Genomic DNA, 25,369 nt, shown 5'->3' on the forward strand with positions numbered 1-25,369 from the left:
CCAGCCATCCCTGCTCCCTTTCTTCAACCTTTTCCTCTGGATTTCTCCAACAAGGGCTTCCTTTTGAGGTGCAAAGCAAAGTGTCAGAGATGGACTCCTCCTCTGCCCAGGGCTGGTCATGAGGAATAAACTGTCTTCTCCATAAAACCCACCCGGGAGGGCTGCCCCAACCCCACCCTAGGAGAGCCAAGGATGGATTTACCCAGGAATGTCCTCCAGGGCCTCCAGGCCCCAAGAGCCAACAGAACCTTCTAGAGGCTCTGAGTCACAACTAGGGAGGGACAGGGCCCCAAAGGGGCAGAAGTTGAAGGTTACTCCTTCATACTAGCATCTATTCATGCTTTATGCCCAATGGCTCTGAAGGAGTAGGTAGCATAACTTTTATGAGACCCATTTCTCAATAGAGAATCCCGAGGCTTGGATTCGTGGAAGTGACTTACCCAAGGTAATACAGCAGAGCTGGGTGAGGGTTTGGTGTGCCATATGCTTTAGCATTAGGAAGAGCCTGGTCCAACCCTACATTTTACAGTTGCTTTTCTTCCTAAGCCTTGGTTTCCTTTCCTGTAAAAGTCCTTCAAACTCTGGATCTATGACCCCTCTCCCCTCCCCTCCGGGTCAGGACATAACTGGGCTGGGCCTTACAGCTGAGACACCAAGGCTTCAGGGAGGGCTCCCCGCCCCTGCTCCCAGGGAGAGAATCAGACCATAGGCAACATCTCTATCTCTTCCTCTGGGACCCCTTCTCCTCTCTAGGGGACAGTGTCCCTCTTGCCCCTCCCCTCTCTCCATCAGGCAGGAAATGAGGTGCATTAGGAGAAACACCAGGGAGGTCTCCCTTCCCCCGCCAGCCACAAATATCTTCCCACCACTGTCACTCATCTCTGCCTCAAATTCCACCGTTAGAGAGCAATTACTTGAAAGCTTTTTGATCTGTCGGCATTTCCTCTTAGAAAATTTCCAGCCCATCTGGTTGGCTAATTAGCATGGAATTGCAGCCTCTCAGAGCTGAATGGGACCTCAGAGGTTCTACAGTAGAAAAGGGAATTTTACTGGGAGCCTGAGAACCTGGGTTCAAATCTTGACTCTGCTACTTCTTCCATGTGCCATACTGGGGCAAGTCACTTAATGACTCTAGGCCTCAGTTTCCGGTTTTGTAAACCAAGAAGGTTGAGCTAGATGACTTCTGTGGGCCCTTCCACTTCTAAATCCATGGTCCTATGATCCAGCCTCCCACTTCTCCATGCAGGGGTCCTCTCGGCAGCATCCCTGAAAAGGAGGCTCCCCCAGCTTGTCTAGACACCTTCAATGTTGAGGACCCCACCAGGATGCCATTCTACTGGGGGACAGCTTGGATTGATGGGAAGTTCTTCCTCACACGAGCGTTAGGTCTGCCTTTAACTTCCACTCAGGTCCAAAGGCAAGGATTTGGAGGCCCTCGAAAGGGTTCTGAGAACATGCAGGCGCCATAGGCTTCCTGGCATGCCCATGGCACCCCCTACCCCCCACAGGGCAGTTCTCCTGAACGCTTCAAAGAAACTCAACAGGCATCTCTACTGGTCCACTCCTTCCTCCTCTTTTCTAACAGTGATAGATGTGAGCTTGACATTCATGAAATAACATCTCAGCCAAGTTCAAGGGGAAACTTGGATTCCAGGGAAGGGGGCAATGGAAAGGGAGAGGAGGGAGGGAAGGAGAGGGGGTCCTGAGTCCTTCCCACAGATAAGGGGATAAGGATGGCATCAGGGTTGGGCAACCTTTCACAGAAGAGGCCAAGGTCTTTCCTTCTCTGATGGGCCTGCACAGGGGTGCTGCCCGCATATTGATAACTGTACGCCAGGGACGTGAGGAGGGCATCCCATGTGGATTCTCCCAATTGATGGCTGGGAGCAGCTTCTCTCGCATATTTCTGGAAAAGCAGTGAGGTGGCAGGGATGCTAAGGGCCAGTGGCCAGAGATGTAACTAACACGGGACAACTAGGGCTTTGACCCAGGGTGCCTGTATCCCAAGCAGAGAAGATATTTCCTTCCCTCAGTAGCACTGCTAGGTTGATTGGCAGGGAGGAAGCCTGCTCCTATTCATCTCCTAGCCCTTGCTCACTCATTTGGACCTTGGACTGTCATTCAGTGAGGCTCCTATCACCGTCACACACCTTTCTCAGGTCTATCTTTGCCAAACAAGGCACCTACCGGTCACTGCATCCAACTGGGACAGACAAACCAGGGGATGAGGCTCAGTGGTGACAGTGGTTCCCACCAGCCTTGAGTCCTCTTGGGTGGTGGCATTCAAGGCTCTCTGAGCTCTGCCCCTGTTCGTTTGGTTGGCCTCTTTCTGGACCAGGGGTCCCTTGTCAAGCGATGGACCAAGACTGATTTGAGACTCAGAGGTCTTCAGGAATCCCCAGGGAAGTGGATTCCCAGATCATGGTGCATCAATGAGATACCTATATGTAGCACTTCTGGATTTCAGCAAGGATTAGCCCAGGGAAAAGAAGTTGTTGGTGGGAATCACTGACCTCATGTACTTGAAGAGCAGTTTTGTTGTAAGAGATGCCCCTGAGGACCACCACACAGAATTTCACATAGATGCTTAGTCAGAAAATAAACATGTATTAAGAGCCTAGCATGCGCCACAGACTTTGAAGCAATAGGTGCGAGTGGATGAGAAGTGGACCCCGGATCTCCTTCAAGAAAAAACATTCCTGACCACCCATGCTGCTTTGGGTGGTAGTAAGATCCCCATCTCTTAGAGGTCTTCATTTGTCAGAGTTGTAATGGAGGGGATACCTCCTCCAGTGGTCCTTCTAGATCTGAAATTTAATTTAATCCCATGTTGCCCAAGGACAGGAAGCTGGGCGTGGGGGGATTTAGGATGGGAAAGCAGCTCCCTGTCCAGAGGACAGGCAATGTGCATGAAGGGGTAGGAATCCACATGGGATGTGGACTGGAACCGCTTCAAGTTCTACCAAGCAGCCAGCAGGGGGCAGCGATGCACAGAACATGCCACCACTCCCACTTAGGCTTAATGGGAAAAAGGTCTACATAAGGCAGGAGGTGAAGGTTCTGGTCTCTGCTGTGTGACTTTGGGCAGACCATTTCCCTTCTCTGGGCCTCAGTTTCTTCCTCTGCCAAATGGTGATTAAAACCTCCCAGTGCAGAAGGCAGCTAATAACATGTTCTTTAAAAGAATCCTAGCTCTTGACCCATGAGACTGTCTTTTACCTCTCTTTACAATGCATGGAACATAGTCGGAGCTTAATAAATGTTTATTGATTGATCTCAGAGGCCATCTAGTCTAACCCCTCCCTTTACAGATGGGGAAACTGAGGCCCAGGGAGGTTGTCAGCCAACCAACAAGCAACAAATCAGCAAGCATTTATTACACACTGTGTAATTATGCACTGTGCTAAATTCTGGGAATGCAAAGAAGGGCAAAAAAAAAATCCCCTGCTTTTGGGGAGTTGACAGTCTAATGGGAGAAGGCAACATTAAGTTCCTATGTACAAACAAACCATTGAAAGGATATATTGAAGACAGTCTTAAGAGGGAAGGAACCTGCATTATAGGGGTGGGAGGTCAGGGAAGGCTTTGGAGATTTTAGCTGAGACAAGAAGCATCCAGGATAGGGAGAGAGGGAGGTCAAAGTCCTGCAGTCCGGGCCCAGTGTTCTGTCCACTGAGCTGCATAGCTGCCCCCTAATAACCATTAGAGCGAGTATTTATATAGCACTTTCAGGCTTTCGGAACACTTGATAAATGCTCTCGTTTTATTCTTTTTTTGGGGGGGGCAATGAGGGTTAAGTGACTTGCCCAGGGTCACACAGCTAGTGTCAAGTGTCTGCGGCTGAATTTGAACTCAGGTCCTCTTGAATCCAAGGCCAGTTCTTTATCCACTGCACCACCTAGCTGCCCCCTCTTGTTTTATTCTTACAACTCTGGGAAGCAGGTGCTACTATTACGCTCATTTTACAGATGAGGAAACTGAGGCAGACAGCCGGTGAGTAGCTTGCCTAGTCACACAGCTCATAAGTGTCTTGAGGCCAGATTCGAACTTAGGTCTTCCTGACTTAAGACCCAGTGCTCTATCCACTGTGACACCTAGATGCTCTTGATAACCTGGCAGCAGGAGCAGAGGAGACAGATAGCAGTTACCTAGGCCTGTGGGTTTGTTGAGTAGAACTAGAGATGCTCAGGAGAGGAGGAATTAACTGGTGGGGGGCAGAATAATATTGTAAGGCAACAAACATTCCTGATGCATCGACTATGTGCTATGCACTGTGCTAAGCATTTTACAAATATTATCTTATTTGATCCTCACAACAACCTTGGGAGGGAGGTATGATTATTATCCCCATTTTACAGATGAGGAAAACGAGGCAAATAGCAAGTTGAGCAAAAGAGACAAATTGAGGTTAAGTGGTTTGCCCAAGGTTACAAGGCTAGTAAGTATCTGAGGCTGTATTCAAACTCAGGTCTTCCTGACATCAGGGCTGGCACTTTTTCCATTGCACCGCCTAACTGCCTCAAATGGAGGCATCAGAGGCAGAATCAGAATCCATATCCCCTGAGTCCAAAGTCAGCTCTCTTTTTTTTTCACCATACCACAAATAGGTGGGGGTAAGTAGTAAGAACAGGAAATTGTGGTCAAAGAGGATCATTTTGGAGTTCCAAATCTTGGAGGTAGCGATGGGGAACGCTCAAGGGTGAATCCCCAGTGGAAGTCCTGGGAGCTGAAGAATTCAATAAATGGTGAGAACACAGAATGGGGAAGGCCAAGATTCGGGGGGGTGGCAGCTGAGCAAGAGAAGGCTGGGAGCTGGGTCCCAAAGTGTTGGAGGAGGGTGGGAGGGGGGCCAAGTAGAGATGACAGCAGCCAGGCTCAAGGAAAGCTTTGTCTGGTCGGATGGCAGGAATTTCAAAGAGGAGATTATTGATCGGTGTTGGCAGAGGACGGGTCTGGAAGTGGTGATGGGGAGGGAGGAGTGTGCCAGAGCCTTCTGGCTTTGAGAGAGGGAGGCAGGGAAAGAGTGGTCAGCCCTGGGGAGGGATGCTAGAGTGGGCAGGAATGCAGGGGAAGTCCAGGCTGAGAGACAGAGACAGAGACAGAGACAGAGAGACAGACAGAGAGAGAGAGAGAGAGAGAGAGGGAGGGAGGGACGGACAGACAGACAGAGAGACAGAGACAGACAGACAGAGACAGAGACAGAGAGAGACAGAGAGACAGAGAGAAAGATAGATGGGGCATGGAAAGTCGAGGGTCATGGGCTCAGAGATTTAGAGCTGGAAGGGACCTTGGAGACCCCTATCCCAGCCCATCATTTTAACTAGGAGGAAACTGAGGCTCAGAGAGCCCGGGGCCACACACAGCCAATGTCTGGGGAGGGATTCCATGCCAGGTTTTTCTGACTGCAAATCCATCCACTATTAACTACGGAGGCAGAGCTGAGGAGGGGCAGAGTCCGTGTTGGGATAGGGTTGGAGGAGCTGGGGGCAGAGCTCCCAGGAGGCCTGCCTCTTCCCACTCTCAACACCCAGTCCTACTATGAGCTGGTGGAAAGGGGGCCACGGAGTCACAGAATTCGGAAGGGCTCTCAGAAGCCATCTAGTCTTCTTCCTTCTTAAATATGCCTGACCAGTGGTCAGTCATCCAGCCCCTGCTTGAAGACATTCAAGAACGGGGAACTCACCATCTGCCCAGGAGGCTGATCTCTCTCTGGACAGTTCTCATTGTTAGAAGTCTTCCTGATATCAAGCCTAAATTTACTTATACCCCCCTCCCTCGACTCCAACACCCCACCCCCATTCCTCTAACTGCAACAGATTTCAACCTGGAAGTTATCTTAACAGCTACCTAGGATGACAACAACAATAACACTTTATATAGAACTTTAAGGTATGCAAAGCACAATTATTATCTCAGTTGATCCTTACAGCAACCTCAGGAAGTCTCCCCCCACCGATTTTACCTATGAGGAAACTGAGGCAAATCAAGGTGAAATGATTTGCCCAGGGGCACACAGCTAGCAAGTGTCTTAGGCTGGATTTGAACTCAGGTCTTCCTAACTCCAGGCCCAATACTCTATCCACTGTACCACCTCATTGCTGAGCTCTTAGTTTTCACAGATGAGGAAATGTCTAGAGAGACTGGAACCCAGGTCCCCGCGGCAGTCCGGGACCAGACAGAAGAAGTGAAATGGTACATTGTTCCTGCACAAGACAGCCTTTCCGACAATTAGATGGTCTTCATATCCGGAGTGTGTTCTCTGCTCTGGGCTCAAATTGCCCCATCCCTTCAACCCGTCCTCATAGGGCATGAATTGACCACTCTTCCCCTGACCTTTCATCCTAGCCAGGCTAAGATTGTAAGTAAGGAGAGGCCATGTGCAGAGTGGTTAGAGCAACCCCTCCAAAGCCTGAGAAAGGGGCTGACCTGTGTTGGGGGAGGGAATTTCCCATGCTGGGATGCTAACTACCTGTATGCATATGGCCAAGGTCTGTCTCCTCTGTGAGCCTCAGTTTGCCCATCTGTAAAGTGGGGTTAACAGGAGTTGCACTGGCCAGGTCCCAGAAAAAATATTTTGTCTATCTTAAAGGGCCAGATGAATTTTTATTAATGATCATTATTAGTAATTAATAGTATTACTTTCCTCAGGGCTCAGAGCATGCTCCAGTTAGAGATGTTCTGACCCAGTCACCTTATTTTACATTTGCAATAATCGTGGCTCAGAGAAGGTGGGTGGCTTCCCCAGTGTCACACAGCCAGGAAGGTGCAGAGCCGGCACTGGGACCTATGCATGCTCTTTCCAGTACACCACGCTGAGATGTTGATAGTGTTAATGGGGGTGATTATTACCCCTTGCCCTGGGCTCTGGGCTCACTGACTCCTCTCATCTCTTCTCCATTCGCACTGAATTCTTGCCCCCTTGTTTGGGCCTTGGACAAGATTCCTCGACTGCCTGGGCCCACACCTGCCAGTGGCTGGCAGCCCGGCTCTCAGCTGCCACCGTTTCTCACGTAGGCCTGGGCCGCAGGGCCCCGACTGCCACCTCCTCCCCAGGAGCCCGATGCCTAAAAAGGAGCGAGTCTCACCCGGTGGCTTGTGTCCCGCCCCATTGCCGGGCCGGCCCTGCCAGGCTGCAGACAGACGGTGTGAGCAGCGAGGCCTGGCTGTGGCGGGGCGGGTGCCGCTTGGCGGCCAGCCTCCAGGCTCCCTGCATTCTTGTCCCATGAGGCCCCGGCAGACTGCTCCACTAAACAAACAGGTGGGAGCAGCAGGCACCGGGGGAAGCCCAGGCTGAGGCTGAGGCTGAGCTGCTTGGTGCCAGTAGACACGGCCTCCCGGGCCTGGTTTGAAAGTAGGTTGTGAGAGACCTGGGGTGCAGAGAGTCTAGAATGGCAGCCAGGAGGTCTGGCCCCTCTCTAGCTGGGTGACCCTGGGCTCACCAGTCCTTCCCGCCCCCCTCAACCTATTTTCTCATCTATACAATGTGGGGGATGACACTTGTACTACCCACATTCCCGAGGTATTAGGAAGAAAGGACTTTTCAAATCATAAGATATGATGAATATGGGAGCTGTGGTCCTTCTCATTACTCCCCCAGAGTCTGTGGAAGGCCATGCCCCACCACCCTCCCCTCCCACTACCACCATTAGCCGGCCAACACGGCCTCAGATAGGCCTAAAGACGCTTCACAAATTCCAGGGCGTCTGCGCTGGGAGGGACCTTGGACCACTGAGTCTCGCTCCTTCATGGTATGAAGACCAGGAAGGACAAATCCTTGCCCAGAGTCACACAGCGAGTTACTGGAAGAGATGTTACTCGAACTTGGGTCTCGGGATTCCCAGTCTGGGGTTGATTTCCATTGCACCGTTCTGCCTCTTCTGAGGATAAGGTACGCACATGCGTGAACAGATGTATGACCATATGCCAATGTGGGGCACACTCAGGTGATGGGCCTACACACGTGTGTGCCTGGGTATGTATATACATGTGTGCGTTGGGTACGGGTGAACATGTGTACGAGATCATAGCCATTCTCATACTTCTTTGTGATTAAACAAGCAAATGAATAAACAGTGTAACAGTTTGCACAAACGGGGACATATACAGTGTCCCAAAAGTCTTAGTGAAGTCTTAAGCCCTTTTTAAAAAAATTCATTAAGACTTTTGGGACATCCTGGGATGTCATATTTTCACTATAGACCCACATGGGTTTCACTGGTTATCTCTGCTGAATACCCTGTGTGTGTGCATGTATGGACCTATGTATAATTATATGTGTTATTGTTCAGTTGTTACCTACTCTTTGTGACTCCATTTAGGGTTTTCTTGGCAGAGATACTGGAGTGTTTTGCCATTTCCTTTTCCAGCTCATTTTACAGATGAGGAGACTGAGGCAAACAGGGTGAAATGACTTGCTCAAAATCACATAGCTAGGGGGCAGGTAGGTGGCACAGTGGATAGAGCACTGGCCCTGGAGTCAGGAGGACCTGAGTTCAAATCTGGCCTCAGACATTTAACACTTACTGGCTGTGTGACCCTGAGCAAGTCACTTAACCCCAATTGCCTCACCAAAAAAAATAAATAAATAAATCACACAGCTAGGAAGTGTGTGAGGTCAGATTTGAACTCAGGTCTTCCTGACTCTAGTCCCAGCGCTCTATCCACTTTGCCACCTTGCTATCCTGCGATTATAAGTGCATGAATGTAAATGTATATGTCAAAATAAATATGTGTGTCCTGGCCTGGAAAGCTAGGAGCAGAACTATGGGACAGACTTGGTCCATGGGCTGCTGGTTCCCTTCTACTGTCTCCTGGGGGAGAGTAGATAGCTAGGCCTGGATATTGCATTCCAAGCATCCAGGAGTGACAGCAGAAAAAGCTGGCTCGCTCCTGACTACTGTCCAGAGGAAGGCCTAGGCATGACAGGGTCGAGGAGGCAGGGGATCTTGGTCTGCAGTGGGGGGGTGGTCTCAAGATAGAGACTCCCCTTGTGCGTGAGGATGTATCCATGGGAGCCCAGGAGCATGAGAGTGGCTGGGGAAGAGGAGATGGGGGGTGGGAAGAGAATGTGAGGACCTGCACCCAGCCATGAGAAAGTGCGGGGGTGAAAGCAGTGACATTGGGGAGGAGGAGGAGGAGGATGGTGGCAATGCTACTACCTCAAACCTCAGTGGTCATTTTTACCTTTTTAAAGCACCTCCCACCCATCTTCCCAATGTTCCCTCACCTTGGCCCTGGGAGCCAAGCAGGGGTGGGATTATCTGCCCCATTGTACAGAAGAAGAAACTGAGGTTTCTTGAGGAGAAGCAATTGGCTGAAGATCACATACTGGGCCTGGAACCAGCTCTCTTGACTCCCAGTCCAGGGCAGATTAAGGAAGCAAGGTGACAGAAAGGGGAGTAGCATCAACAGAGCTGAGGCCTAGGAAGCAGTGAGTGAGTGGTGTAAGCAAAAGGTATGAGTGCTTGGGCCAGGCCCAGGGCAGGAGGGAGCCAGCTCAAGGTTTCACCAGGTTTTCCCAGGCCGCCTCTGCAAAATCCCGTGTCTATATTTAACCTGCCTCCCTCCCTTGCTGCCCCACGTCCCCAGGTAAGCAAACAGCCCGGCTGCCAGCCATCCTTCTGTCACGTTTCTTGCCTGGCCGCCTACCCTCCACCCCGCCCTGTCAGGCCCAGCCCCGCCATGGCCTTTCAGCCTTTGGCTGCTCCTGGAGCCTACCAGGGTGAGGCAGGCAGAGGTATTATCTGTGTACAGGGGGGGTGGGGGGGGGGGCCCGGGGAGGAAGAGCAGGAGGGGGAGGAGCAGGACTTGCAACTCTCAGAGCTCCTCCCGTCATGCCTTGGAAGAGGCTAAACTGGTTGTGGGGTGTGCAGACACGTAGGGATGATGTGCTAATCCAGCCTTGGCCAGGCCACTGTCTGGGCTCCCCCTGCCCCAGCCAGGGACACTGCCTGAGGGGAGCCCTTAGCTTATGAGTCTTTTCCCCTTCAAACTCATGCTACGCTATTTCTCAAGACCTGCCGTGGACTTCTACCACTGGTGACCTGTGTGACCTTGGGCAAGTTCATTTGTCCTCTCTGAGACTCAGTTTCCCAATGAAGGGGTTATACTCAGATGAACTAAGGTCACTTCCAGCTTTGTTATGTTATAATCCTAGGGATGTGTGTACGGTGTACAGAATCAAAAACCTGTGGGTCTACATGTTTCCAAGTACAACACATATGTGTGTATGTATGCACACCCAGGGGTGCAATATCACAAAGGCCCTCCTCCTCTCCCACCCCCTCATTTTACAGATGCTAGAGAGATCTTAGAGACAGTTGGGATTAGAGGAGCTAAGAACCTGGGGGCCTGGGAGAAAAGGAGTTAGAGGGCAAAGGAGATGGGAGAACAGTTAGGGGGATTGTCCTCAGAAACTGGCAAATGCTGCAAATCCAGGTTTGATTTATTGGTTTATTTGATTTTCTGGACTTAAGAAAGGGATGGAGAAAATAATGCAGATCATCCTTAAAAGTGTGTGGAGCTGGTTGTTAAACGTTTACCAGCACACCGCTGGGTAAGGGGCACATGTGAAGGTCATGAGGGTCATGTACCCCCAATCCCCGTCTTGCCTCTTGGAATCCTTGGTTTCCTTCCCTAGCTCAGGTGCCTTCAAATGACCTCCACTTGGCCCCCACCTCCCTCCCTGCCAAGTGGTCATCATTTTCCCTCTGAAATTGCTTCGGATTATTATTCATACTTTCGTACTTCTCTGTATATCAATGAACCTACTCTCCAAGAAGGGGAAAAGAATTGGTTGTTTTTGTCACAGGCTCACAGATTTGGGCTGGGGTGGAGGTGAGGGCAGTTAGGTGGCAAGGTGGATAGAGTGCTGGGTCCGGAGTCTGGAAGACTCATTTTCCTGAGTTCAAATCTGACCTCAGACGTTCACTGGTTGCGTTAGCCTGAACAAGTCACTTAACTCTGCCTCGGTCTCTTCATCTGTCCAATGGGCTGGAGAAGGAAATGACAAACCACTCCAGTATCTTTGGCAAGAAAACCCCAAATGGGGTCATGAAGAACTGCTCACAACCGAAAATGGCCCAACAACACAGATCTAGAACTGGAGAGAGCCTTGGGAGTTATCTGGTCTCACCTTCTCATTTTATAGATGTATAGATGGAGAAACTGGGAAAGGACTTACCTAAGGTCACGTGGGTACCAAGTGAAAATGTGAAGTTCTGGCCCACTGGCTTCACATCCAACACCCTTTCCACTATCCCACGTGGCTTGTTTTGTTTGTATCCCCATAGCGAGCACACAGTAGGTGCTTTGAAATGTTTGTCGAGCTGATTTGGATTGATACACCTTACTAAGGTCACAATTTCCGTCATTTTGTCAAGCTTCAGGGGAACGGGCAGAAGGGATTCGATTCTACAAGAGCTGGGAGAGACTGTTCTCCTTCACCCTCTATACCCCCATCCCCCCCCGCCCGTGCCCCCTTGCCCAAATAAAGGCTTGCTCATGCTAATAGTGGGAGCAGACCAGGGAATGTAGAGGAGGCTGGGCTGGCTCTGCTTGACTTTCACGTCCACTAGTGCATGCATGCTGGCTGGACCGGACTGGGGGATGGTAGGCAAGGAGCTGGTACCTTCTGCAGGCTGGTGGGATTTAGAACTAGCAGGGTTCTTAAATATTATATTACAGGCTGCTTGACTTGGAGGAAGACCTGAGTTCAAATCCTGCCTCCAGCCCTTAACAGCTATGTGACTCTGGTCAAGTCACTTAACCTCAGTTTGCCTCACTTTTCTCATCTACAAAATGGGGAGGATAATAGCACTGACCTCCCAGGGTTGTTTTGAGGATCAAGTGAGATAATGCGGGCTTTGCAAACCTGCAGTTGCTATATAAGGGCTAGACTATTATGATATAGGCTAAGCCTCTCATCTTACAAGGAAGGAATACCCCAAAGGGAAGAAGGGATCTGTCCAAGTGGGCCCAGCCTTCTGTGAGAGTGTGTGGGGCTGCCAAGTGCTAGCCTCCCAGGCTGGGATTAGGAAGACGTGCAGGCTGCAGAAAAGGGGGTGGAGGTGGGGCTGGGAGCCAGGGCCAGGACACGGCTGCTCCGTGCCCCATTGGGTGCCCCGCCCTGCTGCCCGGCAGCCTTGTATGGCTCTGGGATGCAGACCGAAACGGGTGCGCTGATTGGGCCGGCCGGCCAGCCTCGCCGCTCTTCCTCAAAACACCTGGTAACTGGATCTGGCCTCGCTGACAAGGGAGCCTGGGCAGAGGGATTAGGAGGCCCGGGGCTGCTCTTTTCTTCCCCTAAAAGGGAAAAGCCAGGCCTGCTGCCTCCAGGAAGGAACAGGGTGACAGGCTGGAGAACACGGAGCCCATTTGTGGGAGGAAGCCAGAGCCACAGGAGGGGTGGGAAGGCAGGAACAGAGGCGGGGTGACTTCAGGGCTCAGGGTAGCCAAGAGGGGGAACAGAGGGGCAGGAGGACTGGCTTGGTCAGTGACCCAAACACTAGACTGGAAGCCAGGAGCCCTTGGGGGGTGGAAGTAAGTGTGTGGGGGGTGTGGTTCTGAGTCTTCTGCAAAATGAGAGGGTTGGACTGGATGCTCTCTCAGGTCTTTTCTGGCCCTGGTAGCTTATGGTCACTTGTGAGTCTAAAGCCAGCTGGACTGTGGTCTGGGAGGAGGCCGCCTGGTTTAGTAGGGAGGACTCTGGTTTAGCGTCAGGAAGACATCTTCAAACCCTGCCGAACATACTGTGTGATCCTGGGCAAGTCACTGGACCTCTCTGTGCCTCAGTTTCTTCATTTCTAAAATGATTGAGGTGGGGTTGGGGCTGAGTTTCTAAAGCCCTTTCTAATCCAGGAGCTTATGAATACTAGCTTTGAGGATAGTTTTAATTTTTAAAAAGGCATGAAAGAATGAAGGGAGTGAAGGAGGGAGGGAGGGAGGGAAAGAAGGAGGAAGCAAAAAAGGAGAGAAGGGAGGAAAGAAGGAAGGAAGGAAGAGAGGGAGGGAGGAAAGAAAAAAGAAAGGAAAGAAGGAAGGAAGAGAGTAAAGAAGGAATGAAGGAAGAGAGGGAGGGAAGAAAGAAAAAAGAAAGGAAGGAAAGAAGGAAGGGAGGAAGAGAGGAGGAAAGGAAGGGAGGAAAGAAAGGAGTGGCATTTATTAAGTGCTTACAATATGCCAGGCACTTTGCTAAGCACTTAAATATCATCTCAGCTGATCCTTACAACAACCCTGGGAAGTAGGTGCTATTATTATCCCCATTTATAGTTGAGGAGACTGCAGCAGTTAGAGGGGAAGTGACTTGCCCAGGGTCACACAGCTAGTAAGTATCCAGGCTGAATTGGATTTTCTTGACTCTGGGTGCAGCTCTCTGAGCACTATGCCAAGGGAAGTGAAAGTATTGCTTAGGATGATGACAAAGAGGAAGAGGACGGCACAGCAGAGAGAGAGCTGGTTCTGGAGTCAGAGGGGCCTTGGCGTTAAACCTCACCTTTGACACTTATTACCTGTGGCTTTGCTTCCTGGGCTTCAGTTTCTTTATCTAAAAAATAAGGGTCTTCCTGGAAGGTTCCAGCTAGATGTATCACCCCCTCTCCCATCTTCTGGGTCACTAGCTTGAGCTGAGAAAGGACAAGTGACTTGCCGGGTCGGTCACCCAGTAAGCCAGCAGCAGAGCCAGACATTGAGGCTCGGTGCCCATCTTCAGATTCTGTCTTCTTCCCTCTGGGCCTCCTACCTCTCCAGAGGGCCAAACTCTTTAGGCCTTGAGGCTAGAAGCTAGGGCCGGGGGTTTGGGGAAAGGGGGGACCCCCAGGCGAAGGCCAAGGTCAAATCCATTCCTGACAGCAGCTCCCTCCCATAGCTTTGCTGATGCGGCCTTCTGAGGGCTGGCCTGCAAGGGGGTGGGGGTGGGGGTGTGTAGGGGTAGGGGAGGGGATAGGGAGGGGCCAGCCAGGGGGAGGGGGGAGAATTGAGGACTTGCTCAGGGACAGAAGGGCAAGGGGAGGCCCTTCCAGTCTGCGTGGGCCAGATGGCAGCTGGTGTCAGGGGGAGAACAGAGGTTGGAAGAATGGCTCCCACCTTGTAACACTTTAAACTTTACAAAGAGATTTTTCTTTTCTTCTTCCCACAGTATCCCTGTGTGGGAGGAAGCACCAGAACTATCACCCCCATTTTACAGATGAGAAAACAGTTTCAAAGGGATGAATGATTTGCTCACCAGCAGTCTCCAGGAGATTAAAATGACAGAAGGCAGTCTGGTACCAGTTTACAACTGTAGAAACAGAGGCCCGTAGAGGGGGAAGTGACTCGTCTGAGGAGAGGCAGGGGCCTGCTTCAAATCTAAATCTTGGGACTCCCTTTCCTCTTCATTGGCAGATGGTTTGACTGCCCGCCACTACTGGCCAGGCCTGGAGGGACCCACATATTCAAAGGCCTATGGTCCTTATAAAAATTCTGCAGTTACCCCTTTCAGCTCCACTTGGAGGGGCTAGGACAGTGGTGTGTAAGGGAAGAAACCGTACAACCGGATTTGGGAATTCAGGAGACCTAGGTTCAGGCCCCAGGTCCAACACTACTTGTACGACCACGGGCCAAGTCATTTCTTCTTTCTGGGTCTCAGTTTCCCCATCTGTGTACTGAAGGGTGTTGGACTGGACAGTGTCTAAATTCTTTTCCAGTTTTGACATTCTCTGTTTTAAGCTCCCTCTCAGCTCTGATATTCTATATTCTAAGGTCTTTTCTAGCTCCAGCTTTCTTGGTTCTAAGGTCCATCCCAGTTCTGACATTTTATGTTCTAGGTTTTCTCCCAGCACTAACATTCTCTGTTCTAAGGGCCTTCCCAGCCCTGACATTCTGCTCTAAGTCACAGGTTAGGCATTTGGCTCTACAGGGCCTAGCATCAGGTTGGGAAACACTTCTCTTGCTCGCTGGCCAGCAAAAGGTCCATACTTCCTGTTTATCCAGGAAGATACATTGACCTTTTAAGGGTAGTTAAATGCTTTCCTTTTAGGTCATTCTGAACATGTAACTCAATCTCCTCATTTTGGGGAAGAGACAGTTGATGACCAAGGCTGCCCAGTACAGTGGAAAGTACTACATTCACAGCTGGAGAAACTGGGTCTGAATCCTGACTCTGACATTTACTACTTGTGTGACCTTGGGTGAGTAACCTACCCTCTCTGGACTGGGCCTTGGGGTTTCTGAACAAGGGGGTTGGAAAAGATGCCTTCTAAGTCAAAACTGGTAAGCTTCTCAGCTTATAGAGGTGGGAAATATTGGCCTTGGGGCTCAAGGTAAGCTCTTTTCTAGATCCCAAACTCTTCCCACTACTCTGTGTTGCTGGCAATGCTGGCCCCGAGTCCCTCTCCACTCCAGACAGATGCAGGCATCAGGGACCAATGCGGCCACCAGGGACAAATGTGACTGACCTTTTCATCTCTACCACTTAGCACCTTTGTGACCATAGGCAATTCAATCTACCTTCTCTGTGCCGAGTCTCTTCATCTAGAGGCAGCTCGAAGGCACAGTGGATAGAATACTGGGCATGGAGACAGAAAGATAGAAAGTGGCCCTAAACACTTACCAGCTGTGTGGCCCTCCGCAAGTTGCTTCATCCCTTTCAAGCCTCAGTTTCCCTAGCCATAAAATGGGGATGATAATGGTATCTACCTTCTGGTGATGTTTTGAGGATCAAAAGAAATCACATTTGTAAAACATTCTCAAAGCACCATATATGTGCTAGCTATTATTTTCTGTAAAATGAGGTAGTTGGACTTTAAGGGCTCTTTCTGACTCTCTGACCCTAAAAGTGATTTGGGTGGGGTGGTAGTGATGGTGGTGGACTTAGTGGGTTTTCATCCTGGTTTTGTCAGTCTCCCTCAAGTAGTGAGATCTCATCTCTTTGGACCTCAGTTTCCCCATCTAGGAAAATGAGTGGGGTTTGACATATATATTGACAGCTCCCTCCAGCTCTCATGTTCGGTGAGTAAAGGTCACCAGCCAGTCAAGGAGGGCTATGTTGGGACTTAGAAAATTTATTCCAACATGCTGTTTAAAAAAAAAATAGGCCCAGACTGAACAGACAGCCTGAGCTATAATAAATTATTATACTTGTAAAAACTTCTCATTCACAGTCCAGACGTCATTTACAAGAAGAGTCGGGAACATCACACACGAAATATCGTTTTCCTCATTTGTACATAAAGAGGCTGTGCTTTAAACCTGGGTGGGCTTGTTGTTGTGGGGTTTTTGCACCGATATATAACCATACAGACTTTGCAAGATGCAACTGTGGAAAGCAGAGTTTCAATAAAATTACAGGCAAGTCCCCCCCCTCCCCAAGCCCCTCTGTACATATATAGCTATATATCTACAGAGCTTCTTTTGGAATGATTACTATTGCCATTTGTAAGAACACAGACATGCCCACTTACAGAAATACCTGCACGATTTTGCACAAGATGAAGCATGGCATGAGCCGGCATGAGATCACCTACGGGGGCCTTTGTTCCCTAAGGTGATCACCCGTGCCATAGGATTGCTCCTAATGATAAACAGATGGGGTACATGGCCTTGGAACCAAGTTGGTTTCTGCAGCCTTCCCCCTTCCCAATGCCCCTTGGTGATCAAAAAATAGAGCAGGAAGCTCAGGGGCAAAAAAAGAATGAGGAAAAGGGAGGGGAGAGGGAGACCCAGGTGAATCGGGCCCGGTTGGGCGGCAGAATCAATGGAAGGGAGTGAGCATTTCAAAGCGACCCGCCCAAGAAAACGAACCAGATAGAAATCCTTTCTAGGTATTGCTTATTCCCAATTGATCTCAGAAGGTATGAAAATGCCACAGGGCCACATTTGGGGAAACCAGAGCAGGTGTGAGGGAGGTCAACCAGAAGGACAGAGGAGAGAATACCAAGCTATAAGAAGATATGCTGAGCCTAGAGAAGAGAGGGCTCTCATGATCAGTGCTATAGGAAAGAGGCATCAGATGGACTCTGACCCCAGAGGGAGAAGCCAGGGGCAATGGAGGAAGAGCTGAATAGAGGCAGCGTTCAGTTAGGGGAAACTTCCCGATTTCCTTCTGTTCCAAATTAGCACTAGGCTGCCTCAGGAGGTAGTGAGCTTCCCTTCCCTGGAGATGTGCAAGTCAAGATCAGATGGGGACTTGTTGGAGATATTGGCTGTAAAATTACAGGTCTGGTCAAGGGGCTCTTTTTCAGCTCCACATCTGAGGATCTGAGGATCTATCCCTATCCCTGCTCTTCTGTCCTACCCTTGATGAGGCCATGAGGCCTTTGCCCCAAGGGTGTGTGGGGGGGGAGGAGCAGGGGGGAGATCGTGTAGCTTTGGCACACTGGTCTCCCAGCCTACATATTCCTTCCCTTGGCATCTTCCTGGATCCTTGGATAGGACATGCCAATAGGAGAAAAGTTCTTGGAATCTGCCGACTATATAGCAGGGCAGAGCATATGAACACCTACCTTTTAAGCTGTGAGCCAATGCCTGAGAAAGTCCAGATGGCGTTGGCTCTCCTGATTTCTGGTCAGGAGCAGAATATCTGGCACCAAGAATCAAGGTCAATTGGACAGGTGACAAAGGGCATCCTGACCCACCCTGGCTGGCCACCTCAATGGGGCTTCAGAATATTTAAAACTGGAAAGGACCTTAAAGAAGATCTATCCCTCTCCCTCATTCTGCAGAGGAAGAAATGGAGGCCCATTGAGGAGCAGTGAGGCTAAGCGCCAGAGCTGAGACTCACATCCAGATCCTCTGGCTCCAAAAATGGTGCTTGCCCTACTGCAGCAAACTGCTCAGGTGACTCGATTCTCTGGACCTCGGTTGCCTCCTGGGTAGAAATGACCTCTAAGATCTCTTCAGCCCTAAATCCTAAGACCCTGTATCCATGAGACTAAGCGCTTCCAATGGCTCATCCATGAAAGAGAATCATCCATACTATGAAAAGTTGGAATACGCGTGATCTTGAAGGTCCCTTCGAGCTCTATGGACCAATCACGATCCCACGGCTGCCTAGACCCCGGGGAGATTTAAGGCCAGAGTTTTATGAGGTATGGGGCCAATAGCTCTGATCCCCAAGGATCTTTCCAAGGCCTTTCTCTGAAAGGCCCGGGGTAGGATTTGGTCAGTGATTCTCTGTTCTCTCTGAAATGGGCAGCAAACGTGAGCTTTTAACATCAAAAGAGCAGCTCAGCTTTCTGGAGAGGAGGGAGAGGGAGACAAACATTCAGAACCTAGACTTTGATACTCAGTACACGGTGGGGAGGGGCAGTTCTGCACCCCCTTGGCCAGTGTCACCAGCGTTATGAAAGCCGGAATGAGAATTTCACGGCCCGAAGAAATACCATTCAGATATGGGCACCTCTGTCTAATCGCTTCCTATATCTTGAATGTAAATACTCAAAGATGAAACTTCTTTCCCTTCTTAAAATAATAAAGATAGACAGATGCTTTCTCTGACTGATGGGAAGGCATCAGGGTAGAGCTGAGTTTGGGGAGGGCCATCCTCAGTCTGTCTGGTAGTTATCAGACTTCCCTCTTCAGTCTACTCCCAACTGGGGGCAGGGGGAGGAGTTGTTAGGTGGAAGGCATTTCCAAACTGTCTGAGGGTATGAGGGGCTGGGGGAGGGGGGAAGGCCACCCAAAAAAGAGACAAGCAGACAAGCACTTGGTGGATGATTAAATAGGAACCATAAACATCTATACAGAGGAACATTTTTTTTTCATTTAATCAGTATAAAAAAAAAAGGTTTCTTGGGTTCGTTTTTTTTTTTTTCAGTGCATAACCTCCCGCAGTAAACAGCTGCCTTTCCCTGGCCCTGGCAGGGACCAGGGGACACCCAGCTCACTGTGACGCTAGAGGACACCACTCAACCAACCCCCTTCGAAAAACTCTACAAAAATATTCACAGCCTTAAACACCTCATTTGTTTTTCCTTTTAAACATTTCAAGCAAAAAAAGGTCTCAGAAAAGGCACAAGTAACTGCATACATGGGAAGATAATACCAGATGGGGACGACTCCACAAGGGACGTTTCTGTGAGTTTGGTCGTTAAGTGAGAGTGCGTCTGCGTGTGATGACGATACTGCAGGAAAGAGTGTTGGGAATGTCTGTTCTTTTATACTGGAAGCCTAACGCTGATGCAGATGGGGGTGAGGGGAAGACCTAGGAGCTTCCTTCGTCTTTGTCCTCCGGCCTCCTGGAAGCTTGTCCAGGCCCCTCGCTCTCCAAGGGCGGGGAGCCCAGCTGACGACAAGGGCTGGCCGAGGGCCTGAGCTCTCCCGACAGGTTCCTCCTGCGGGTCGCTAGGCACCGGGTGGGCTCCATGAGACAGCCCGTGGAGCTGCTTCGGTCCAACGTCTGGGAAGGAATCACCCAGGGGAAAGTGCGTGGTGTCTCAGAGTCACTGCAGGGGCTGTTGTGGGCTGCTTTAGGGCTAGGCCTCTTTGCCTGCCCTGTCCTGCCGGGGGATGGCCTGGGAGACTGCTCAGAGCTCGGGCTGGGGCTGTCCGTGGGGGCGGGAGCCTTGGTCTCCGAGGACATTCCTCCGATCCTGGGCGTCTCCCAGTCCGACACAACCTGACCCTCACTAGTCCTCGTTCTCTCTACGGAATAGCTGCTACTCTCCAGCTCTGAGGACAGAGTGAACTTGGAGACCTTGGCCACTGGAGACACAGATGCTGAGGAGGTCTCTGGTAGGCCTTCTCGGCTTCTCTCCTGAGCCTGCCGGGAGTCGGTCAGGTCGCTGCCCCCACCAAAGAAGCAGGTGGACCACGGCAGCCCAGCCCCAGGCATCAGTGTGGGATGGGTGCTGGGCCTGGCCTGGACCATTTGGATCCCCCCGATGGGGATCATGGGGCATGGGGTCCTGGCTAACCGCTGAGAATGCAGAGGGAGATGGCTAAAGAGGTTCTCTCCTGTCCGGCCTGGGATGTGGCCGTGGAATTCATGAAGTGAAGAGAAGGGTCTGGAGGGAAACGGGTGAGCAGGACCAGGTGAGCAGGCTGGGCTTCTGGGCTCCAACTTCTGCATTGGGTGACAAACACACACACAGACCCACACAAGGGATAAGCACAACAGCAGGTTCATTCCTGGGGTGAGTAACAAGGGATCATGGGGGAGTGAGGGTCACAGGCCTGGCACAGAATAAAGGTCCTATAGAAAGCCTAGGCCTTCAGGCTGGGCCCGGACATCACATCTGGCCGGGAGGTTCAGGAATGCCAGTGTGGCTGAGTTAACACCTAAGATTCTGGATCTCCTTTCTGCTTCCCCAGATCCCCTTTCTTGAAATGGTGTGTGCCACAGGAAGGAAGGTGAAGGTCCTCTGTGGTCTAGACACAGCGCTGAAACCCACTGGCCTCATCTGTTCCTCTCCCCACCCGCCACCCCAAGACCACTATTGGAAGCACAAATTTAGAAAAAAAGAGATTCTCTGATCAGAGATCAGGCAAAATATTATCTTACAATGTTAGGTTCTAGACCAGTGGTGTCAAACTGGATCCCCTTTGGCTGCATATTGATTTAGAAAACCACAGATTGACATTATCTGTGTTATGCTGTATTTTTATTAATTTTGCTAGATGTTTCCCAATTATTTTTTGATCTGGTTTAGGCCTACTGGGAGTGCTGAGTGAAGGCCGTGAGTTTGACACTCCTGTTCTAGACCATAGGAATTATGTGGATTTAGAAGACCACAGGCCAACAGACACTAAAGAAATGGTGGTGGTGATGGTGGTGGCAGTGAGGGTGACAGGGACGGTGGTGGTAGTGGTGATGGTGAGGGTATGGATGGTGACCACAATTTTAGGATATAGCATTAATTCTTTAATGTATCCATAGGAACAATTAAGGACTGGACATTCTTAACTACCCAGGGCTGAACGCTAAACCTGCGGGGAGGGGAGGGGCTGCTGCTGTGATCTTGTTCATGGGAGAGAGAACTTCTGAGGACTCCACCCTTCCTGACTTTTTTCTCCTTTTATACCCCTCAGGAATAATGTCTTAAATGAAAACAAACAAACAAACACCAAAACACGCCCCTTAAGAAGATCCCAGAAAAATCCACTGAGAGGGTACAACAACTCACCGTCCTGGATTCAGAGGTCTCCACGTTTTTGCCAAGGTGCTCATGAGGTAGAGGCTTTTGAGAGAAGAGACCACGCTGAGCGACTGTAACGCTGCCCAGGGTTTGCTCGTCCACTGCTGCGCCACTTCTGAACACTAAGTCATCTTTCCCTGGCAGTGGGTATTGTGGGGGGGACTCAGAAAGTCCTGGAGACATTGGCTTGGGGGATGAGTGTCTTAGGGGCATCATCTCCTGGCTAGGAGACAAGTTCCTGTCTGGAGAGACCCCGCCCTCTGGTGGGAGATAGGCTCGGGGGGATAGTTCTCTTCTTGGGGACAAGTGAGTTGAGGGTGACGTGCACCGGAGAGGAGATGCCATCCAGGGCCCGGGTGAACCCCCTCTCCTAGGAGGGCTGCACCGGAAGGATGGCATTTCTCCAGCGGGTGCAAAGCACTGGGGAGGACTTCCGTTTTTGGTTAGTGAGTGTTTTCGGGGGATCATGGGTCTGCTGCTGCAGGGCTCCTTGCCAGGGGACCATGACCTTCTTGGGGATGGGGCCTGGGAGCTCAACAACGGGCCCATGGCTAAGATCCCCCCCTGCTGGTTTGGGGCCAGTTCCTGTTCACCAGGAGCCAAGGGCTCCCGGGACGTCCGAGCTGGCTGGTGGAGACATGAGTGGCTCCGGCAGGTGGCAGCTTGGCTCCAGTCCGCCGGCCATCTCGCCTCCGATCTCGAGCTTGCTGTGGGCTGGTCACGGGAGGTAAAGTCCTGGGGCAAAGACGGGACTACTCGGGGGCTTTTGTCCTGAGCTGGTGGAGAGCTAGCCTTGGAGTGTCCGGCAGGTGGTGGCCCTTCTGAGGGCTTCGGAGCGGGCTCGTCCTGGCTCTCCTCCTCTTCCTCCTCCTCCTCCTCATCTTCATCGTCCTCGTCGGATTCCTCCAGATCAGAAAATTGGTGTTCTTCCACTGGCTCAGAGCCCTCCCGCCCCTCGGAATCCTGGAAGGGGTCGTCACTGGCTCCTGAACGAGAGACAGACCAAACTCAGGGGCGTGGACGAGGCCTACCCACCCTCTAGGTCTCAGGCCCCGCCCCCGCCCCCCTGCTCCAAGGCATTTGGATACAGGGCTTGCTACGCTGGTCCGTCAGGCAGAAGAGAGGATTCTTCCAACCAGAGGATCTTCTGCAGGAGTGTCTAGCACAAGGCTGCCTGGCTTATGAAAGGATGGATGGCCTTGGGCAAAGTACCTCAGTTTCCTTTTCTGTAAAATGAAGGGCTTGGCTTGGATGATCCCAAAGGCCCTTTCCAGCTCTGGGATTCTATGACCCTAAGCCCCTGGTCATTGTGAGCCTCTCTCAGCCAGAGAGAGTGCAGCCTATACCCCACTGGGCTCTGGCCTGGATGACAATCTGGCATCGAATAAACTCTAGCATTTAGAGGACTTCCTTGGACAGAAGCCTAGCGGTGTAATGGAAAGAGTCTTGGGCTTGGAATCAAGAGCTGAGTCCTCCTTCTGGGTCTAACTCGCTATGTGACTTTCATCAAATTACCTAACCTCTCTGGGCCTTGGTTTCCTTTATGTAAATGGAGGCTAGGGAAGGGTTGGGTAGGTTGATAATGATATTAGAACTTTGAGCGGGAAGGAAGCTTAGTGATCAGCAGGATGAACTTCCTATTTGTGCCACAGGTACAATCATAGACACAAAATGTTAAGACCATAAAGCTAACACTGAATACTTTGCAAAACCTGAGGCCTTTTATAAATGCTAACAATGGTCATCAGCATCTCTTCCAAGCCCATTATCTTACAGATGGGGAAACTGAGGCCCAGGGAAGTGATTTCACAAAATTGTAAAATCTCATCATCACACTCAGAAGGCATAAGGTCTAGTTCATGTAGTTTTGGTTTTTTGGGGGCAAGGCAAGGAGGATTAAGTGACTTGCCCAGGGTCACACAGCTGGTAAGTGTCAAGTATCTGAAACCAGATTTAAACTCAGGTCCCCCTGAATCCAGGGCCAGTGCTTTATCCACTGCACTACCTAGCTGCCCCTCTAGTTCTTATTTCAATGGAAATACCCTCTATCCCAACCACAACAAATTGTCATTCAATCTATACTTTTTTTTTTGAGGGGAGGCAATCAGGGTTAAGTGACTTACCCAGGGTCACAAAGCTAGTAAGTCTCTGAGGCTGGATTTGAACTCAGATCCTCCTGAGTCCAGGGCCAGTGCTCTGTTCACTATGGTGCCACCTAGCTGCCCCATTCAACCTATCCTTAAAGACTGCCAGCGATGGGAACCTCACTACCTCCCCAGGGAAGACATCCTACTTTTGGACAGTTCTGATTGTTAGTAAGTTTGCCCTTCTACGGAGCTGAAATCTACCTCTGAAAATTCCCTTTGAGTCCAAGGAAAACAAGTTTAATCCGCTTTCCACAAATAGCCCTTTGGGACACCTGAGACAAGGATTGAGTTCCCACCTTCTCCGCCCCAAACAAGTTTTCTTTTCTCCGGGTTAAAACATCCTCAGGTCTCTCACCCAATCCTCCTTTGGTCTCCAGTCGCCTCCCCATCTTGGCCAGCCTCCACTGACCCTGCGTCAGACTATAGAACCTCCTCCTCCCTCATCCCACGTGGCCACAGAACCAAACTAGACAGTCCAGGATGGGAGGCAGGCCAGGGTCGGGGTAAGGAGTTCAGGCCTGGGAATCAGGAACCTTCAGGTCCAAACCATAGTTTCAACACTTATAGCTGTGTGACCTTAGCCAGGGAATGAGTGGTGGGGGCGGGACGGGAGGAGGCAGGTATCTGTGCCTCACTTTCTCCTCTCTAACATTAAGGGATGGGTCTAAGGGCCCATGCAACGGGAACATTCTCTGTGATTCTGTATCCTGGTGGGCAGATGACTCCTGAAGCCCCTGGATAGGTGTGGGTTGTTCTCACACCCACCTCCTTCCCCCGCCTGCCCATCTCCTCCCTCCATCCCCTAATTTCAGGGCAGGAAGAAAAGCTGCAGAAAAGCCACTGGGAAACAGGCAAGCCACTGATGCTGGAGGAGAGCTTCGGGGATCCCGCCACTGGGGGTCACTCATGCTCAACGCAAGATAATCCCGTCTGCTGGGACTTGCTCAAACAGGCAGGTTTTGAGGGAGGAGGAAGCTTGCTTAGAGATAGATCACCATCCCATTTGTGCCATAGATTTAAAGCAGTGACGGGAAGATGTAACGGTCAGGGTGTCAGAGGGGGAACCTGAGGCAGGCACGCAGAGGGGAAGGGACTCGGAGCCATGGTCAGAGTGTCTGAGTCGGATACTGGTGACAGATATCTAGGGGATCCTAAGACCGTCCAGGTCTCCTGACTTCCAGCCTAGCTTTCTGGCACTGTCCCATCCCACTCCCCAAGGATGTGCTGCGAGCCAATGGCACAGCTATGACCAGGATCCTGGGCCAGGGATCTCCTCTAGGACCAGGGCTGGACACAGGCAGGCCCAGATCGGGGGGGGGGGGGGGGATCGTACCTTCCTCGGCTTCCAGCTCCACCAGCAGCCCCATCTCCTGACACTTTTTGCTGTGAGCCTTGGACTTCATGTGCTTAGTCAGATTCCCTAGACAGAGAGAGGCAAAGGTCAGAGCATTCTCTTTCTTGAGGGGCTGGTGGAAGAGGTGGAGAGGGGCCTGAGGTGGGATGGGAAGGGAAGTCTGAGCAGAGTCAGCCCCAGGAACACCTGCAGAGCTGGGGCTAGCTCAGAGCCTGCTCCAGGGGGAGTGAGCAGAACAGAGCAGAGGCTGCTTTGAAGGCATCATCTCTAAATGTGGACACTCAGCCACAGAAGAGGCTGGAGCCTAGGAAGGGGGAGGGATGGGGAAGGGGGGATGGTTCAGAACAGGATAGGTGGGGATGAGGTAGGATGGCACTGGAACAGGAGAGAGCATGGACAGAATGAGGAAAAGACGGGATGATGATAGAGAAAGGGGACGATGGACGGGGATGCAGTGGGGTGGGATGGGATGAGGGGAGGTAGAATGAAGATGGGCTGAAGATGGAATAGTGATGGAATGTGGTGGTAGGATCATGGGGGCTTGGTGGGGTTGGGATAGGAGTATTGACGAGAAGGTAGGATGAGAATGATGGTGAGATTCCATGGTGACAGGTTGAGGTGGAGTCAGATGATGGTAGGTGGGATGAAGTCAGGGTGAATGAAGGGTGCGATGAGGATGGGGGAGGGGGAAGATGGGGTGGGTGGGGTAAGGATGGAAGGCGACTGGATGATGAAGGGGGAATAAAGGGCAGGATGAT

The 25,369-nt window shown here is 51.1% G+C and overlaps 1 protein-coding gene across 1 annotated transcript in view; it reads right to left on the reverse strand.

Annotated features, from left to right (window-relative positions):
• Nucleotides 1-16,054: 16,054 nt before the first annotated feature.
• HIVEP3 (HIVEP zinc finger 3) overlaps nt 16,055-25,369 on the reverse strand; it is a 502,456-nt gene continuing 493,141 nt past the window's right edge. Inside the window, 3 exon segments of the mRNA XM_043993099.1 lie at nt 16,055-20,038; nt 21,099-22,096; nt 24,591-24,677. Of these exon segments, the coding sequence (XP_043849034.1) occupies nt 19,178-20,038; nt 21,099-22,096; nt 24,591-24,677 (1,946 nt within the window). The 3' untranslated portion in view covers nt 16,055-19,177.

This window comes from Dromiciops gliroides, chromosome 3, assembly GCF_019393635.1.
Source record: "Dromiciops gliroides isolate mDroGli1 chromosome 3, mDroGli1.pri, whole genome shotgun sequence".
In the NCBI taxonomy this organism is placed as follows: domain Eukaryota; kingdom Metazoa; phylum Chordata; class Mammalia; order Microbiotheria; family Microbiotheriidae; genus Dromiciops; species Dromiciops gliroides.